Raw genomic sequence first — 18,832 nt, forward strand, 5'->3', positions numbered from 1 at the left:
GGAGTGGGGGGGGGGGGGCTGTGAAAGAGGTTCTTTCTTTGGAGGCGAGGGGCTGGGCTGGGGGGGGGGGACGGGACCCCCTGGGGGGGCCGGGGAGGGGTTATGGGGGTGCTGAGCGGGATGCTGGGGTCTGCGCGGTGGAAGGGGCGAGCGGCCGGAGCAGCCGGGGGGTCCAGGCGAGATCCTGTCGGACACAGGCACCCAGGTGAGCCGGGGGACATTGGGGTGCCATCATGGGTCCCTGGGTCTGTGTCCCCTCCCCGTTGTCCCTGTCCCCATCCCGCTCTCCACAAGCCCCTTTCCCTCCGCAGGGCTGGGGGGGGGGACAGGGTCAGCCCAAGCCCTTGTGGGGGGTTCAAGTCTTTGAGGGGGTCATGGATGGAGCAGGGTGGGGGTGGGTGCAAACAGGGCACCCAGATGGAGCAAAGCAGCTGAAGAGGGGGGCAGAGGGGAGTGGGACCCCCCACAGCAGAAGGGACAGACCAGGAACCCCCCCCCACAGTGAGACCCCAGCCCCACAGCGCTCAGCATCCCCCCCCCAGCTCCAGGGCACATCCAGCTTAGGGGCTGGCTGGGGCAGAGAACTGGCAAACTCAAGGCACTGTTTGCAGCCAGAAGGAGCCCAGCAGCAGGCTGCACCCCAAAAACCTCCCCCAACCCCCCCCCCGCCCCCCAAGACCATCGCAGCCACCAGGGCCAGGCTGGGATGCTTGCGGGGGGGGCAAAAATAAAGCCAAAAAAAGCCACATCTCATCGCTAAACAGCCACTTTATCAGCCAAAACCCACCCCAGCCCCCAACCCCACACAGCGGGGACCTCGGTGGGGTCACCCCCGGGGAGGTGACAGAAACAGGGCCACCCACATTACCTGGAAAATGAAAAGAAAACAGCTTATTTCCCCACCCCCCCCCACCCCCCAAAAAAAAAAAAGGGCTATGATGCTCTCACAACTCTTATTTAAGGGTTTCATCAGACCAGGTGGGACAGATGAGGTTGGAGGGGAAGGGAATAGGATGCAGGTGTCTTCTATTGCCCCACTGATGCACATGGATGCTGATGACCCCCCCTCAAATATTGGTAGCCCCCCCCAAAAATGCTCCAGGCAATAGCCCGGCAGCGGGCAGAACCCAGCCGGACGGGCGGTCGCCCGTCCGGCTGGGTTCTGCCCGCTGCCGGGCTTTGGTTCCCTGCAAATTCCACCCAAAAGCATGGTGACACCCCTTTATCCATCCCTGGGATTGTCACCCCCCCTGCCTGGCATCATCCCGGTGTCACCCGGGTACCCACTGCTCACTGCGGGAGGAGGGGGACGCGGGCACCATCCGGGGGACCGGGCATGGGGTTGATGCGTTGACCCGTGCGGACGTTGAACATGGGAAGGGTGGAAAGGGGTCGTGGGACATCCCGGCTGCCGGCCATGTGCCTCAGCTCCTCCGTGTCACCATGGATGGTGGTGTGGTGGACCAGCTGGATGCTGAGGGGGAAGGAGAACTGGGTGCTGCGCCCCGTGTTCCCACCCGCAGCCCTTTGGGAAGGGGCTTGGGGGGGTCTGTCCCCCCATTATTAGGGTTTGTCCCCCATCATTGGGGTCTGCCCGCTCATCATTGGGGTTTGCACCCCATTATTAGGGTTTGTCCCCCATCATTGGGGTCTGCACCCCGTCCTTGGGGTCTGCCCTCCACCGCTGGGGTCTGCCTTCCATCATTGGGGGTCTGGCCACCCATCATTGGGGTCTGCCCACCCACCATTGGGGTCTGCACCCCATTATTAGGGTTTGTCTCCCATCACTGAGGTCTGCAGCCCATCATTGGTGTCTGTCCCCCATCACTGGGGGTCTGGCCACCCGTCATTGGGGTCTGCACCCCATCATTGGGGTCTGCACCCCATCGTTGGGGTCTGCACCCCATTATTAGGGTTTGTCTCCCATCACTGAGGTCTGCAGCCCATCATTGGGGGTCTGGCCACCCATCATTGGGGTCTGCCCCCCATTTCTGGGGTCTGCCCCCCATCATTGAGGTCTGCTCCCCATCGTTGGGGTCCTCCTTGCTGGTGTTGAGCCTGGCCGAGGCCATTGGAGAAGTAAAACAGCTCTTGTGCTCCAGCCCGCGTCTGTGGGGGGTTATTGGGGGGCGCCGAGGTGTGGGGAGAGGAGGAGGGGGCTGGGGGGACCCCTTTGGGATGGGGAGACCTTTAGGCTCCACCTCCTCCATAACATCCCCCAGACAGCTCCCCGTCCCCCTCCCTGTCCCCGTCCCCATCCCTGCTGGCCCTCCCCATGCTTGGCCACAACAAAGCCCCCCCCAAAGCAGCCCCCCAGCACCCACACTGCTCAGCCCGGGCACGGGGACTTACTCGGACGTCTCCAAGTCCCGTTTTTGCCTACAAAACAGAGGAAAAAGGGGAAAAAAAAATAATGATGGTGAGAAGGGCTCTCACCACCCCCAAGTTGTCCACAGCTCGGGGAAGGGACACCCAGCCTGGGGTGCCCATGTCCTGACTGGGGTGGGGGGACCCCCACCCTGAGCGTGCCCCCCCCAACTCACACTCCCTCCCTGCGGCAGCACATGAGGTGGCCCAGGAGCAGGCAGAGCAGCACGGCCACCGCCAGCGGCACCAGCAGCGTCACCAGGAACCCGGGCAGCAGGTCCTGGGGGGTCACCTCGGTGGGGGGCTGGAAATCCCCACCCTCCTCCAGCACCCCAGAACCCCACGTTGGCCCCGGCACCGTGGGGCTGGGCCAGACCTGCAGCTGCAATGGGGTGATGATTAGGTGGGGTGGGGGGGTCCCCACGGGGGTTGTTGCATGGGGTGGGGGGGGACACGTGGGTCTCACCAGGCTGAGGTTGCACCAGCGGATGGTGAAGTGGGGGGCGAAGGTGTCGTAGCAGGAGGCGAGGGGCTGCTGGCCCAGGCTGCAGTGGAAGCGGCTCTCCGGCGAGGCGGCCGACGCCAGGCACGGCGAGAAGGTGCCGCGGGAGCCCACCTTCACGTACACCCTGCCAGGGTGGGGGGGGGGGGACCAGCTGAAGGCGACCCCCCCAAAAACCCATGCATGGAGGCTGGGGGTCTGCCCGGGAGCAACCCCAGCACCCTCCGGGTCTGCCCGTACCCCTCCTTGCGCCCCTCGATGGGCAGTGGGACACGGCCGCCCCGGTCCAGGGCGGAGGTGACGTTGATGACATGGAGGTCCTCGCGCTCCCAGATGCCGGCTGTGGCCTGGAGGAAGATCTCCCGCGTGGCCGCCGGCAGCAGCTCCTCCACGTTCCTGTTCCCCACCAGGAACTCGCCCTGGTACGGTGGCTCCCCGCCTGCGGGGGACATGTGGCACCTGTGGGGACACCCCACGCCCATCCCAGGGGGGTCCGGGACGGCCCGGTGCGATTTGGGGGTGCACAGCCCTTACCTGGAGCAGGGATGACGGTGATGACGAGCTGCTGTGCCACCGTCTCGTAGGTGTGCCGGTTGTACGCCAGCACCTGCAAGCCAAGGAGAGACCCCCCTGAAGATGCCAGTCCCCCCACCCTGGCCTGTGTCACCCCCTGGCATGGGGCCGTGGGGGCTGGCACCTACCTCGATGGTGTGGGTGCCCACCTCGGTGGCCGTGGGGCAGCCGTAGAGGTAGCCCGGCTGGTGGGGGTCACGCTGGATGTACCGCAGCCACCGCGGCAGGTCGGGGTGGTCCTGGAGGTGGGCTTGGAAGGTGATGGGGGTGGCTGCTGGGGACCGGGACATGCGGGCAGGTGGGGACAGACATGGGGACATGCATGTCACCAGGCTGTGCCGCAGGTGGACCCCCACCCTGCAATCCCTTCCCCAGCAAACTGGTCCCACCAAGGAAGCATGACTGGTCCCTGCGCCGGCTGTGCCCCAGGGGGGTCCTGCTCCCCTTTTTGAGCTGAAGGACCCCAAATGGAGGTGACCCCCAACCCCTCAACCGGGGGGGTTGAAGGGATGCTGCTCCCGGGTGGGTTTAACAGGGTGATGGGGTGGTGCTCGGGGGTCCCCAGATAGGTGGAGGGGTGGGTGGGGGATGGAGGGGGTGGAGGGAGGGATGGAGGGAGGGAGGGAGGGATGGTGGGGGGATGGAGGTGGGATGGAGGTGGGATGGAGGTGTACAGGACTGGGTGGATGGAGGGAGGGACGGAGAGATGGCCCAGCTGGCATCATGCCTGGTGGGGAGCAGGCATTAGCCAGTGCCCCCCATTAACAGTCCCAGACCCCCCCGTCCCAACCCAGGCACTGCAGGACACCCCCTCGTCCCTACTCCCCTCGGCCTGGCCCTCACCGTCATCATCCTCATGCCCGGCGAGGAAGGCCTCCTGGAACAGCTCCCGCTCCAGCTCGTGGACGAAGATGGCTCCGGTCTCGGAGGAGACGCGGTGGTCGGGGAGGACGCGGTGGTCGGGGAGGGCGGCCCGGGACCCCCCCAGGGCCATGGCTGCAGCCAGGCACAGGGCTGGAGCCGGGGCTGGGGAACACAGCTCCTCCCTGCCTCAGTTTCCCCATTCCCCAGAGACCCTGGGACAACCCACAGGCACCCACAGACCCCCCTGGGACACCCAGCTCGGGCAGAAACATGTCCCTGCGGTGCCAGGCGCCCCGGGACAGCGGGGTGGGCTATATTTAGGAGGGGAGGGGGACGGGGACGGGGACGGGGACAGGGACGGGGATGGGGACAGCACCTTCCCTTGCCCTGGACCCGTCACGGAGAGGTCCCACTCGGTCCCCCCCGCCCCAAACCCGGCTGGCACCAGGGACAGGACGGCTTTATTTAGCTCTGTCACGTCGCAGCCCTGTCCCCCCCGTCCCCTCCTGCTGGCACCACCCGTCCTCACCCCGTCCTGGGGGTCCCCCCATCCCCTCCCTGCTGGGGGTACCCCCGGCCCGGCGGTGTCCCCCCGCGGGGGGTGACGGGGCTGCCACTCGCCTGCCAGCACCCAGACCCGGAGCAGCGCGGGGGCCTCCATCTTCGCCACCACCCGGGAGCGGGGCCAGGGCTGATTGACGGAGGCAGCGGGGCTGGCCCGGCCGGGGGGGCCCACTCGGGGGGGTCCCACTGGGGACACGGGGGGGACCCCGCCACCGCCACCTCCTGCCACCAAGGCCCCGCGGCACTGAGCCCCTCCGGCACATGGGGAGGGCTGGGGCTGCCGAGGGGCTCCCGTGTCCCCTGGGGGAGGCCGGGGGGGTGTCCCCTGGGTGGGCTCGTCCTGGTGCCCCCACTCATGGGTGGGCTTGTCCTGGTGCCCCCACTCATGGGTGGTGGGATGGCACCTGGGGCACAGGATGGGGCACAGTGGGGCACAGCGGGGTGGGGGGACACTTGGGGACAGCTGGCCCCCCCCCCCACTGGTGTGGCAGGCAGCCTGCCAGCACCGCTGCCCCGCACACGCGTGTGCCCTTGTGTGGCACCGAGACGGGAGCACGCGTGTGCACACGCGTGTGCGTGCACAGGGGGTGCGGAGGGACGGCGTCCCTTGGCGGGACGAAACGGAGGGTGCTGGGATATCGGGGGGCTGGCGGTGGTGGGGGGCCAGGCCCTGCGGTGGGGTTCGGGGGGAGGATGGCAGCGGCGGAAGGGGAAGGGGGTGGCCGTGGGGGGGGGAACGTCGTGCCGCGTCACGTCACGTCACGCCTCGTCACGCCGCGTCACGCACAAAGGGCCGGGAGGCTGCGTCGGGAGACGCGGAGCATCTGCAGGGTCCTGGTGCCCGTGCGCTCCCCGGCCTGGGGGAGCAGGGGTGCCCCCCACCCTGTCCCCCAGCCCATTGGGGTGCTCGTCCCGCAGCAGGGACCCCCGGCACGACCCAAGCTGTCGGCTCTGGCCCCCCCATGGTGCCCAGTGGGAAGACAGCAACCCCCCAAATAACCCCCCCAAAATATCACCCGGCAGGTGCAGGAAGGCAGGGGAGCCGCACCGCAGCCCCCACCCCGGGGTCCCCCTGCCTCAGTTTCCCCTCCTGCCACCCCTGGGTGGAGGTGTCGAGGGGGGGACGTGCTGCACCCCCAGGATGGATTTATGGGGCCAGAAAGTCAATAGGGGCCCTGTGGGGACACCACGGGAGACCTCGAGATGGGGGGGCTTTGGGCACGGGTGTGTGGAGGTCCCAAGGGATGGGAGCAGGGGGACACGTGGACAAAACTGAGGGGACACAGGGAGAGGAGCAGGGGGACACGGGGACAGACCCGGGAGGGGCACAGGGACAGGATGGGGGGGACGTGGGTACAAACTCGGGGGGATACGGGGATAAGATGGGGGGATGTGGGTACAAACTTGGGGGGGATACGGGGACAGGATGGGGGGGATACGGGGACAGGATGGGGGGATATGGGGACAGGATGGGGGGACACGGGTACAAACTCGGGGGGGTATGGGGATGGGGTGGGGGGACATGGGTACAAAATTAGGGGGATTAGGGGACAGCATGGGGGGATGTAGGGGCAGATCCAGAGGATGCGGGGACAAAACTGGGGGGTACAGGGATGGGACTGAGGGGACACAGGGACCAGCCTGGGGGACACAGGGGCAAAACTGGGGGGACAGGGGCAGAAGCAGACAGGCACGGTGGGGGACAGAGCTGAAGGGGGACATGGGGACAGAGCTGGGGGGTGGCAACACCGGCCAAGCCGGGGGACACACGCGGCACAGCGCGGATGCCGGGGGAGGGACATGCCACAGGGAGGGGACCCCCACGCGGGACCGTGGGGCATCTCGGTGGCAAGTGGGGGTCTTGGGGGGTCCCCGTGGCCAGGCTTAGGCGGTGGCGGTGGCGAGGCCGAACCGTGGCGGTGAGGAAGAGGAAGAGCGAGCGCGCCGCTAAGACCCAGAGGGCTCTGCGGGCAGCGGGGCGGGCAGATCGCAGGCAGCGGCGGCTCCATCACCAGCCACAGAGAAAGGGGAAGAGGAGGAGAAGGGAGGAAGGAAGAAGGGCCAGGGCGGAGGGGGCCCCCCGGGATGGACATGGCCTGACCGGGCCCCGCAGCCCCCTGCGGGCCGGTGCAGGTGTGCCGGCGGCGGCCCCCTCCGGGCGGCATCCCCCTCCCCATGCCGCTGTAGCCGGCGAGGGGCCGCGGCACAACCGGTGGGAGCGGCGGCGGCGGCGGTGGTGGCGGCAGCGGCGGCGGGCGATGCGGCGCGGCGGCTCGGTGGCGGCATGTTGAGGACGGAGGCAGGCGGCGGGGCGGCCGCCGGCGGGGGGTCTCCCTCCGGCGGGGCGACGGGCGGCGGGGGTCTCCGGAGCGCGTCCCCCCATCGTAACGCCTACGAGGCCACCATCCAGGCCCTGGCACCCACAAAGGAGGCCGATGGTGAAGACGGCAAGAAAAGCCGGGGTAAGAAGTATGGCTCCAACGTTCACCGTATCAAGAACATGTTCCTGCAGATGGGGACGGCGCCCGGCCCCGAGGGCGCCTGCGACCTGGCCAAGGCCAAGGAGAAGCCCGTCCGTCTCTCCTTGCCCCGGGCCGGCAGCCTCAGCGAGAGCATGGACCAGGGCAACCTCCTCAAACTGGGCACCAGCGTCTCGGAGAGGGTCAGCCGCTTCGACTCCAAACCCGACAAACCCTTCTCCAAGCTGCAGGAGACCCGTAAGATCTTCGAGAGGAGCCCGCAGGAGAAGGCTACCACCACCAAGCTCTTGCTACGTAAGGAACGAGCCGGTTTCCAGGACCGTAAGCTGGACGTGGTGGTGAGGTTCAACGGTAGCACCGAGTCCTTGGACAAGCTGGACACCGAAGCCGTCTCACCCACCGTCAGCCAGCTCAGCGCCGTCTTCGAGAAGGCCGACCTCCGTAACAACCTCCATAAGGCGCCGGGGCGAGCGGGAGGACCACTCAACGCCAAGGTGGTGGGCAAGCGACCTCGGGTCTTCTTGCCGAGCCCCGAGGCTGGACGGTCGGGTGATGGCCACGCCGCCCCGGCACGGGCCAGGCCGCCGGAGGAGGAGAAGGCAGCGGGGAAGAGCGGCCGGCCGGCAGAGAAGGAGACGGCCACCCCACGGGTGCAGGAGGTCTGCAAGATCAAACCGGTGGAGGTGGAGGAGAGCGGCGAAGCCGAGGAGGAGGAGGAGGAGGAGGCGACGGTGGCGGGTGAACCGGTGTCGGCGTCCCAGCCGGCCAAGGGGGCCGAGGGTCCGGCGCCCACCGCCCCCCGGCTGGAAGGGGGCTCGGGAGCGGCTGTGGGCGAGGAGGGCGTCAAGGGCGAGCGGGCGGAGGAGGGCGATGCCTACGAGGAGACCAAGAAGGAGGACTTCTCCGAGGCGGATCTGGTGGACATAAGTGCCTACAGCGGGCTCGGGGAGGACTCGGGGGGCAGCGGGCTGGAGGAGGAGGAGGAGGCCGAAGGGCTGTACGAGCCCGAGTCGGGCTGCGTGGAGATCCCCGGGCTGTCTGAGGAAGAGGAACCCGTCCCCAACCGCAAGATCCAGTTCAGCACGGCCCCCATCCAGGTGAGACCGCCTGGGGATGGCGGGGGGCAGCTGGGGATTGGGGGGGTACCCCAGGGCGAGGGGCACCCCTGGGCGAGGGGCACCCCAGGGCGAGGGGTACCCCAGGACGAGGGGCATCCCTGGGTGAGGGGCACCCCAGGGCGAGGGGTACCCCAGGGTGAGGGGCACTCCTGGGCGAGGGGTACCCCTGGGTGAGGGGCACCCCAGGGCGAGGGGTACCCCAGGGTGAGGGGCACTCCTGGGCGAGGGGTACCCCAGAGTGAGGGGTACCGCAGGGCGAGGGGCACCCCTGGGCAAGGGGTGCCCCAGGGCGAGGGGTACCCCAGGGTGAGGGGTACTCCAGGGCGAGGGGCACCCCAGGGCGAGGGGCACCCCAGGGTGAGGGGCACCCCAGGGCGAGGGGAACCCCAGGGCGAGGGGCAGCCCAGGGTGGGGTGTGTGACCCCCCCAAAACCAACCCTTTGGAGGGGGCTGGTGCTGGGGACAGGTATGTGGGGTGGGGGTCTGTGCCCCCCCCAGGCATGGGGCATCCCGCTTGGCCATGCCCTTGCGCTGGGGGAAGGAGGGCGGCTGCCTGGGCCTGGCTAACGAGCCGGCTAACGAAGGGCCCTGCCCTGGCATGGCCTGGCCCCCCCCCCCGCCAGCGAGGGGCCACCCTGGGGCCGGTGTGACGGGGAGGGGTGGCACTGGGACCCGCTGGGGGGGCGTGCACAGCACCCGGTGCCAACCCACCGCTGTGCCCGCGACGGGCCAAGACCCACCCCATATTTTGGGTGGGGATGCCCGAAATATCCGGGTGTGGGGTGCTGGCTGCGGCGGCCGCACCGCCACCCTCTGCCCTGGGTCCCCGGGGGTCCCTCGGTGCTGGGTCCCCTCCCAACCCGGGGGGGTCCCTGGGGATGAAGTGGCGGTGGGGGGGGGGGTATTTGCCCCCACCATGGGCCCAGCCTGGCGCCCAGGACCGTTTCGGGAAGTGGAGGAAGGGGAAGTGTCTCGGCGGCACGGCCAGGCGGGGGGCAGCATCGCCCGCCCCCCCCCTCATTCCCCAGCAGGGACCCTGGCTGGATTTGGGGTCTCGGATGCTCCCCCCAATGATGGGGCGGGGGGAGAAGGGGCCGTGCAGCTATTTCAGGGTGTTCTCTCCTGCTCGAATCCCCCCGATCGGAGGAGCAGCGATTGCTTTGTGCCGGAGCTGGGTTATTTTTAGAGCCCCGGCCTATATTCTGGCTCTGAGTCAGAGCGGGTGGGTGGCCTCACCTGGGACGGGGGGACGGGGACCACCCTGGCCCGGGCAGGGGACAGCAGTGGCCGTGCGCCGGGTGGCTGCACGCTGCGGGGGGGGGGGGGGGAGGGGGGTGCCTTGGTCCCGTGGGAATCAGCCAGCCTGACCCTGCGAAGGGTGTCCCCCCCCTCCGTGGATGGGCAGCTGGGCTTTTTGGGGTGCTCCGCTCCCCCCCAGCGCTGCCGTCAGCCTCTCGCTTTCACCCACCGCAGGGTGACGGCGGGAGTCCCGTACGCAGGTGGGGAGGGGACCCGGGCGTCCGAGAGCCTCAGCTTCTCCCTTGGGTGCATGGGTGATGCTGAGCCCCCCAAACCCACTGTGAGGGTGGGGGCCAGGAGAGCTGGGGACCCCCACCCAGCCCCAGCACTGGCCCCAAGGCGGGCACCCTGCACCCAGGGGTGGGGGCACACACCACCAGCCCCTTCCCCTGGGCACGTGCTGGCTCCGGCTGCTTCTCCCTTGGACCCCGCTCCAGGCCCCCAGCACATCCCAAACCCCCCCAGGACCCGGGGACACGGGTGGGGGGACACAGCAGGGTGAGCCGGGACGTGTGTCCGTGGCTGTGGGCTCAGGTGCCCGCAGCCCCCCCGGGGACCACGTGCGAACGGGGGGATGGAGGCATGTCCCCTGCCCGGGCATCTCCAGCACCCCTGGGTGCCACCTGGGTGGGTCCTGTCCATCTGTGGGTGTCACCGGGCTTTCTGCGATGGCCCTTGACGCTCATCCCTAATTCCCTTTGTCGCGAGGCTTTAGTGCCGCGGTGTTATCCCTAATCCACTCGCCCCAGCGGCATCGCCGGGCCCCTCCGGGGACATCTGCCAGGCTCAGCGCCTGGCCAGCCCGGTCCCACCCGGAGAGGGGTGCTGGCAGCCTCTCGGGGTGCGGGGACATGGCACCCCACTCCCTCTTGCTCTGCGCTGGGGACCTCATCCTGGTGGCACATCTGACCTCAGCCAGGAACACCTCGGTGGCCGGCATGGGGGTACCCAGCCCCGGGGTGAGCGTGGGGGTGCCCCCAGCCCCTCCTGAGCCGGCGTGGAAGGATTTGGGGCTGCCCCATGCTGGGGGTCAGCGTCCCCAAGGACTTACCGCGTTAGAGGACCATACGTGTGCAGGTCCCGACCTCCTTTGCCTTTCATCGCCCCGCTCTGCCCAGCTGCCCCCGCTCGGGTCCCCTCCCCAGCCTCGGGCGGGGGCTGCCACGAGGCCTCGGCAATCCCAGCCGTCCCTGTCCCCGCTCCCTTGGGACTGAAGGTGACTGGGGACCTCTGTGTCCCCAGACCTGCAGGAGAACAGGGGCAGCCCCAGCCCCGAGGTTGACCCCTCCTCCGTGCCCAAGCACCCTGCAAGTGAAGCCCAATGGGGAGAGGTGGGCACTGGGGGGGACAGAGACCTGGGGACGGGGGTCACCCATGGACCCCCGAGGCCCGCAGAACGCCTGTGCTCAGGCATCCCTCCAGGAGAGAACATGGAGGCAGAAGCTGAACCTGCCAGGTGGGAAGGGAGGGGAATAAACCAGTCCCAAATCTACCATGGGATTTACCTCTCCCAGGCAGGATGGGGGGTTTGGGTCCCCGGGCTCCGGGCTGGCTCAAGCTTGCCTGGAGGTGCCCAGGCAGGGGTGAGGTGCAGGGAAGGGCAGAGGAGGTGAGGCTGCCCCAAGGGGAGAGCCCTTCCCTGCTCCCGTGGGGCAGTTTGGACCATGAGAAGGTGGGCTGAGACCTGGGGAGCCCCTTTCTGGGGAAGGGGTGAGGGGAGCGGGGAGAGGGGAGGGAAACAAGCCAGTTCTGCCCTCCCCAAACTGTGTGACTGAGAGCAGCCAGTGCTTGCACACCCCATCCATCCATCCATCCATCCATCCATCCATCCATCCATCTGTCCATCCGTCCATCTGTCCATCCGTCCATCTGTCCATCCATCCATCCTTCCATCCATCCATCCTTCCATCCATCCTTATATCCATCCTTCCATCCATCCAACCATCCATCCATCCATCTGTCCATCCATCCATCCATCCATCCATCCATCCATCCATCCATCCATTAATCCTCCCATCCATCCATCCATCCATCCTTCCATCCCTCCATCCCTCCATCCCTTCATCCACACCCCATCCATCCATCCATCCATCCATCCATCCTTCCATCCATCCAACCATCCATCCATCCATCTGTCCACCCATCCATCCATCCATCCGTCCATCCATCCATCCATCCATCCATCCATTAATCCTCCCATCCATCCTTCCATCCATCCAACCATCCATCCATCCATCCGTCCATCCATCCATCCATCCATCCATCCATCCATTAATCCTCCCATCCATCCATCCATCCATCCTTCCCTCCCTCCATCCCTCCATCCCTTCATCCATCTGTCTGTCCATCCATCCATCTGTCCATCTGCCATTCTAGCCATCCACCCCTGTGTCCATCTCTCTGTCCATCCACCCCCCCATCCACCCATCCTTGGGGTGCAGGGCACGGCACCATCTCTGCTCCCAGGGCCACCCCAAACCCTCTGTGCTTCCTCAAACTCCCCCTCACTCCATGACATGACTTGGGTGATGGGGGGGATTCTCCAGTGTCTCGTAGGCTCAGCAACACCCCCCCATGCCCCTGCCCAGGGCTCCCCCCACCCCAGGATCCCCCCTCGGCCGTGAGTGCTGCCAGTGCCGGGGTGGTGGGTGGCTGCGGTGTTTTCCCACCCCATCCCGCTGCCTCGCTGAGCAGCTCCCTCCACCCCGGCAGGTCTTCAGCACTTACTCCAACGAAGACTACGACCGCCGCAATGAAGACGTCGACCCCATGGCCGCGTCGGCCGAGTACGAACTGGAGAAGAGGGTGGAGCGGCTCGACCTCTTCCCCGTGGAACTGGAGAAAGGTGGGTCCTCACCCTGTCCTGCACCGTGGGGCTCCACCAGCACCTTGGGGATGGGTTGGAGGTGACTCCCTCGGCGTTGGGTGGCCGCTGCCGCCCCGCCAGGACACGGCTCTCTGTCTCTGCAGACTCCGAAGGGCTGGGGATCAGCATCATCGGCATGGGCGCGGGGGCCGACATGGGCCTGGAGAAGCTGGGCATCTTCGTCAAGACGGTGACGGAGGGTGGGGCGGCCCACCGGGACGGCAGGTAAGGGCTGCCCGGCCTGAAACACCCACCTGGGTCCCTGCTGCCGCACACCCCAGGGCTTGGGTGGTGGTGGAGGAGCAGGCAGATGTACCAGATGTTCCTCAAGGTGGGAGATGCTGGGGAGGTGGGCAAGGGGTGGCCCCGCTGTGATGGTCCCCTTGTCCCCAGGATCCAGGTGAATGACCTGATTGTGGAGGTGGACGGCACCAGCCTGGTGGGAGTGACGCAGAGCTTCGCCGCCTCCGTCCTCAGGAACACCAAGGGCCGCGTCCGGTAGGGCCCGGACTGGGGGGTTTGGGGGGGCCGGGAGAGCCCCACAGCCAGTGCTGGGTACCCTGCCCCATAGCCTGTCCCCAGAGCACCCCAGCTGCCGGGCTGGACTGTCCCCCTGCCCCAAAATACCTCTGCCCCCCCAGTCCCCATGCCCACTGCCTGCCCTGTGCCACCCTAGTACTTCCCTGTCCCCCCAAATATCCCTACAGCAGCCCAGGATCCCCCCAGCCCCCCAAATCATCCACAGGCCCCATAACTCCCCCCCCCCCCCAAATTCACCACCCCCAGGAGCACTTGCCTGTCCCAGCAGGGATGTCCCCTGGCTGTGCCACCTGGGTGTCCCCTGGCTGAGCCTCCCCACTGTCCCCCAGCTGTGTCACCTGGGTGTCCCCCACCCCAAACCCCCCACGGTCGGAGCCCCCCGTCCCCGGCTGAGCCCCGCCGTCCCCGCAGGTTCCTCATCGGGCGAGAGAAGCCGGGGGAGCAGAGCGAGGTGGCGCAGCTGATCCAGCAGACGCTGGAGCAGGAGCGGTGGCAGCGGGAGATGATCGAGCAGCGCTACACCCAGTACACCGAGGATGACGAGGAGGTGAGGGGGACAGCACCCAGTCAGATGTGGTGCCCCCCACCCGATACAGGGCCGGTGACTTGGTTTCCCCAGGTGGGATGGGTTGGGGGTGCCAGGCTGGGGGTCACCACGTGCCGACGCCGCTCCGTGCCCTCCGCAGACGGGCGAGTACGCCACGGACGAGGAGGAGGAGATGAGCCCCATGTTCCCCAGCGGTGAGATGGCCATCGAGGTGTTCGAGCTGGCCGAGAACGAGGACACGCTCTCCCCCGTGGAGATGGACCCCGAAAAGCTGGTGCACAAGTTCAAGGAGGTGAGGAGAGGACGGGGGGTGCCAGGGGAACGTCCCCGCACATGGCAGCGTGTGTGCCCGCCCGGGAGCGGTGCGGGGACATGCCCGCCCCGTGCGAACGCCCGGCTCCTCTCGCAGCTCCAGATCAAGCATGCCGTCACCGAGGCCGAGATCCAGCAGCTGAAGAGGAAGGTGAGCGGGTGCCCCGGCTCCCTGCGGGCAGGAGGGACCCCCCTCCATCTCCCCAGGCCCCCCTGGATCTCCATCTCCCCCATCACCTCTTAGCTCCCCACATGTCCCCCCCCAGCCCCCTCGCCATGCTGTGCCGTGCCATGCCGTGCCATGTCATGCCATGTCATGCCATGTCACGCCACGCTGTGCCATACCACGCTGTGCCATGCCTTGTCATGCCTGCTTCCTGGCCATACCGTGCCATGTTATGTCACGCCATGTCACGCCATGTCACGCCATGCTGTGCCATACCATGCTGTGCCATACCACGCTGTGCCATGCCTTGTCATGCCTGCTTCCTGGCCATGCCATGCCATGCTATGTCATGCCATGTCACGCCATGCTGTGCCATACCATGCTGTGCCATACCATGCTGTGCCATGCCTTGTCATGCCTGCTTCCTGGCCATGCCATGCCATGCTATGTCACGCCATGTCACGCCATGCTGTGCCATACCACGCTGTGCCATGCCTTGTCACGCCTGCTTCCTGGCCATGCCGTGCCGTGCCGTGCCGTGCCGTGCCGTGCCCTGACCCCTCTATCCCCCCAGCTGCAGTGCCTGGAGCAGGAGAAGGCACGCTGGCGGGCCGAGAAGGCCCAGCTGGAGCAGAGCGTGGAGGAGAACAAGGAGCGGATGGAGAAGCTGGAGGGGTACTGGATGGAGGCGCAGAACCTCTGCCAGGCCGTGGACGAGCACCTCAAGGAGACGCAGGCCCAGTACCAGACCCTGGAGCGCAAGTACAGCAAGGCCAAGAGGCTCATCAAGGAGTACCAGCAAAAGTGAGGGCAGCGCCGGGCCCTGGGCACCCATCCTCTCCCGGGCGCGGAGCATCTCCCTGGGCACCGACCCCTTCCTGGGCACCTCTTGTCCCTGGGCACAGACCATGCCATTGGGCACGACCCATGGACCATGCCCTTGGCGTGGACCCACCCATGGGGTGACCTCTTCATGGGCACCCCTTGTCCTTGGGCATGGACCATCCCTTGGGCACGAACTGTTCCCTGGGCACAGACCATCTCCTGGGCAGAAACCCATCCCTGGGGCACCAACTCCTTCCTGGGCACCCCTCAGCCCTGGGCAGGGACCATCCCTTGGGTAGGGACCTTCCCCTTGACTTGGACCCATCCCTGGGGCACCAACTCCTTCCTGGGCACCCCTCAGCCCTGGGCAGGGACCATCCCCTGGGCAGGGACCATCTCCTGGGAGCTCCTTGGGCACCACCACCCCACTAAGTACGGTCCCTCCCTGACACCCAAATCCCGGGGTCCCCCCTGACCTCTCCCACCTCCCTGGGGTCTCCCCGGTGCTGCGTGGGGGTGACGTGCACCCACGCGCTGGCCCCCGCAGGGAGATCGAATTCCTGAAGAAGGAGACGGCGCAGCGGCGGGTGCTGGAGGAGTCGGAGTTGGCACACAAGGAGGAGATGGAGAAGCTGCAGGAGAAGGTGGGCACCGGGCGCCGGGACGCGGGCTGCCCCTGAGCCCTGCGGGCACGGCCGGCTCCAGCCTCGGCCCCGCCGCCGCCCGGCCCCGCTCCGCCACGCCGCTCCCGCCACGGGTTCCCGTCGCCGCTGGATCCCAGGATGGATCGCAGCAGATCTGCTCGGGCGCCGGCTCGCGCCAGCCGCTGGATCCCACGCCGGGTGGTAGCGGAGCTGCGTGGGGCGCTGGCTCCCCTCCGGACTGAGCTCCAGCCGCTGGATCCCACGCCGGATCGCGGTGGATCTGCTTTGGGCACCGGTTCTCACCAGATTGTGCTCTCGCCACTGCGCCCTGCACTGGATCGCAGTGGATCTGCTCGGGTGCTGGCGCACGCCCGATCCTCCTCCTGGCACTGGATCCCCCACTGGATTGCAGTAGATCTGCCTAGGGTTTGGGTCGCAGTGGATCCTGCTTCAGGGTCTGACATCCCATAATGGATCAAAAGAGATCTTGGGCACTGGATCCCAGGCTGCGTGCGCGGGATCCCGCAGTGGTTCCCGGTAGATCTGCGCAAGGCACGGGGTCACACTTGATCCTCTGTTGGGAGCTGGATCCCATGCTGGTCATGCTGGATCCCACAACAGATCACACTGGATTCCATGCTAGCTACACCAGATCCCCCCCAGCGGGTGGGGCCAGAGCTGTGCTGGGTCATAGCAGATCCTCTGCGGGGTCACCGGATCCCCCCAGGATCCCACAGCGTCCGGGAGGCTGCCGTGGGTCGCAGCGGGGGGCAGGGGGGGGCCGGCACCCGCCAGGCTGGGGGGCACCAGGGCGCAGGTGGGCAGCGGGGAGGTCCCCTGGCACCCAGCAGAGCCCCCCCATGTGCCCACCCCTTACGCCCTCCTCTGTCACCCCCAAAATGCCCCCCCGACATCCCACAGAGACTCACCCACCGCCTGCCTGCAGCCCCCCCCCCCCGACCCTGTGCCCCCAGCCTGCCCCCCAATCCCTGCGCCCCCCAGCCCTGTGCCCCCAGCCCCACACTGGCCCTCCAGCACCCTGCCCCTGCCCACCCTGTCCCCCTGCCCTCCGTCCCCCTCCTTCCCCCCAGCCCCGTGTCTCCCCCCACCCCAGCACCCCCATGTCCTGCCCCCCTTGTTCTGTGCCCCCCCAAGTCCCGTGACCCCATCCCTGTGTCCCCATCCCATTGTCCCCATCCCTGTACCCTCACCCTGTCCCCACCAGCCCTGTCCCCCCCCTTACCACATGTTCGCACCCATGTCCCTGTGTCCCCATCCCCGTGCCCCCCACCCCTGTCCCAGTGCCCCCCGCCCGTCCCCGCGCCCCCTGGCCCCCCCCGCTGAGACCTCTCCCCTTTGCTGTTTTTCAGATCTCCGAACTGGAGGCCAAGCTGCAGACTTTGAAAAATTCCAACCCGACTTAAACCACCCTCAAACCGCAGCGATTTCGGGGGGGGGGGCCCCCCTTTCCCCCCCCCAGCCCTGTCCCCCCCACCCCCCCAACCCCTTCCCCACCGGGGAGGAGGCAAGACCCCCACCAAGGCCTCCTGGTGCCCCCCACTTTCCCCCTGGGGGCACAGACAGCAGGGTGGGGGTGTCGGGGTGCGTCTTGGGGGGGTTTTGGGGGGGGCGGACACCCCGCGTTTGTGTCTGTGTCCAGTGTGAGTCTCGTGGTGACGTGATGGACCGATTGGGGGGGGGCACGGCCCCCCCCAGGCCTCCCCCCTCCCCAAGCGCACCCCCCCCTCGACGTGACCCCCCCCCCGCGGACACAGAGCTGGCACCCCGGTTGGACATTGCAGGGTGGGGGGCAGGCAGAAATGCCCCCCCTCCCAAAAGTGAGCCATACTGGGAAGCAAAGTGGGGGTATGCTGGAAACCCCCCCCCCACCCCCAGCTCTTCCTCTTGGGACTCTCCTGGAGCACCGGCCGGGGGGGGGCAACTGCCTTTGGGCCCCCCCCGCAGACTTGACCCCGGCGCCGCAGCGAGGTGCCCCCCTCGGGTTCGGTGCCTGGGACACCGTGGACCTTCGCCGTGAAGGGGGGAACCCCAAGTCCCCCGCCCCGCACCCCCCAGTGCCACCACCGCCGGGCAGGAGGGACAACCCCCTCAGCCTTTGCCAACCCCTGCAGCGGCCATGGGGGGGGGCACCGGCCCCACCGCGGCCCCCCGGGGATGTGGGGGCTGCCGGGCACCCCGCTGTGGTGGCACGGCCAGGGCGGGTGCCCCCAGTACCCCCCCAGCACCCTCCACTACCCTCCCCAAGCCCAGGGCTTTCGCCTTCCCTGGGCAAGGGGGGACACACACGGGGGTCCCCCTCCAGGGTGGGGGTGATGCTCTCATCCCCCCCCCAACTGTAAATACCCCCCCAATAAATCACAGTATTTCTCTGGGGCTGGGACACCCCCCACCACTGGCCAACCCCAGCCGGGTCGGGGGGTCCCAGCCCCTCGGCCCAGGGGGAACCCCTTTAGTTTTTGTTTCTATTTTGCCCCCCCCCGCCTCGAAGTACCGAGTCTCCGACAGTAACTGGATGTGGGGGCAACTGGGAGCCAGAGCTGGTTATACTGGGAGGGGGTGGAGGGGGGCAGGCGGGGGGGACGGGGAGGGGGGGGTCCGACTGGATTGGAGCCACTTGGGGGGAGGGGAGTATTTAAAGGGGGGGTGGGGAGCGAGAGCCCCGGGGGGGTGCTGGGGTTATTTAATCTCACACGTATACCTGTGGGTGTATATACTATATATATATGTACGTATGTATGTACTGGTCCTCGTTTTGTAACGCAGCATCCTCGCGTCCCGCCATCCCCATAAACACGGCCTCAGCGTCCGCCCGCGCCTCCTTGTCCCGGCTGGCTGGGCCGACTGGGAGCACTGGGGGGACTGGGAAGGCTGGGGGGCACTGGGGGGACTGGGAAGGATGGGAAGGATTGCGTGGCACTGGGAGGATTGGGAAGGACGGGGGGGCACTGGGAGGAGTGGGAAGGGTTGGGGGGCACTGGGGAGGTTTGCGTGACACTGGGAAGGGTCGGGGGGCATGGGGAGAAGTGGGAAGAACTGGGGGAGACACTGGGGGGAGTGGGAAGGATGGAGGGGCACGGGGAGGAGTGGGAAGGACTGGGGAGGAACTGGGAAGGATTGGGAGGCAGGGGGAGGAGTGGGAAGGAC

General features: G+C 67.6%; 2 protein-coding genes across 3 annotated transcripts; one reads left to right on the forward strand and one right to left on the reverse strand.

The window, feature by feature from the left end:
• Positions 1-750: 750 nt before the first annotated feature.
• SGCA (sarcoglycan alpha) lies at positions 751-4,981 on the reverse strand. Of its 2 annotated transcripts, none has more exons than XM_075171412.1 (10): positions 4,928-4,981; positions 4,286-4,438; positions 3,571-3,716; positions 3,404-3,476; positions 3,110-3,308; positions 2,834-2,996; positions 2,544-2,749; positions 2,353-2,379; positions 1,295-1,474; positions 751-868 (listed from the first exon to the last, which is right to left on the reverse strand). In XM_075171412.1, exons 1-10 carry the CDS (start codon positions 4,965-4,967, stop codon positions 865-867), a joined length of 1,191 nt encoding a protein of 396 aa, XP_075027513.1. In that variant the 5' UTR covers positions 4,968-4,981; the 3' UTR covers positions 751-864. The 2 variants fall into 2 exon arrangements, with proteins under 2 accessions (XP_075027513.1, XP_075027514.1); XM_075171413.1 differs by having other exon boundaries at positions 1,288-1,474; positions 3,571-3,713; positions 4,928-4,973.
• Positions 4,982-6,876: 1,895 nt separating this feature from the next.
• Positions 6,877-17,418, forward strand: PPP1R9B (protein phosphatase 1 regulatory subunit 9B). The gene is made up of 10 exons (XM_075171411.1): positions 6,877-8,447; positions 12,480-12,612; positions 12,738-12,858; positions 13,027-13,131; positions 13,585-13,720; positions 13,860-14,012; positions 14,130-14,183; positions 14,773-15,002; positions 15,571-15,667; positions 17,038-17,418. Exons 1-10 carry the CDS (start codon positions 7,155-7,157, stop codon positions 17,089-17,091), a joined length of 2,376 nt encoding a protein of 791 aa, XP_075027512.1. The 5' UTR covers positions 6,877-7,154; the 3' UTR covers positions 17,092-17,418.
• Positions 17,419-18,832: the final 1,414 nt, after the last annotated feature.

Source organism: Calonectris borealis, chromosome 22 (assembly GCF_964195595.1).
Source record: "Calonectris borealis chromosome 22, bCalBor7.hap1.2, whole genome shotgun sequence".
Lineage (NCBI taxonomy): Eukaryota > Metazoa > Chordata > Aves > Procellariiformes > Procellariidae > Calonectris > Calonectris borealis.

Bases quoted from the DNA above. Each gene is read 5' to 3' on its own strand.
- SGCA (XM_075171412.1), bottom strand. From the start codon at position 4,967: ATGGAGGCCCCCGCGCTGCTCCGGGTCTGGGTGCTGGCAG. The intron at 3,477-3,570 runs GTAGGTGCCAGC...CTTGGCTTGCAG, and splicing joins TGGGCACCCACACCATCGAG to GTGCTGGCGTACAACCGGCA. The intron at 2,380-2,543 runs GTGAGTTGGGGG...TCTGTTTTGTAG, and splicing joins TGCTGCCGCAGGGAGGGAGT to GCAAAAACGGGACTTGGAGA.
- PPP1R9B (XM_075171411.1), top strand. From the start codon at position 7,155: ATGTTGAGGACGGAGGCAGGCGGCGGGGCGGCCGCCGGCGGGGGGTCT. The intron at 12,613-12,737 runs GTGGGTCCTCAC...CTGTCTCTGCAG, and splicing joins CCCCGTGGAACTGGAGAAAG to ACTCCGAAGGGCTGGGGATC. The intron at 14,184-14,772 runs GTGAGCGGGTGC...CTATCCCCCCAG, and splicing joins TCCAGCAGCTGAAGAGGAAG to CTGCAGTGCCTGGAGCAGGA.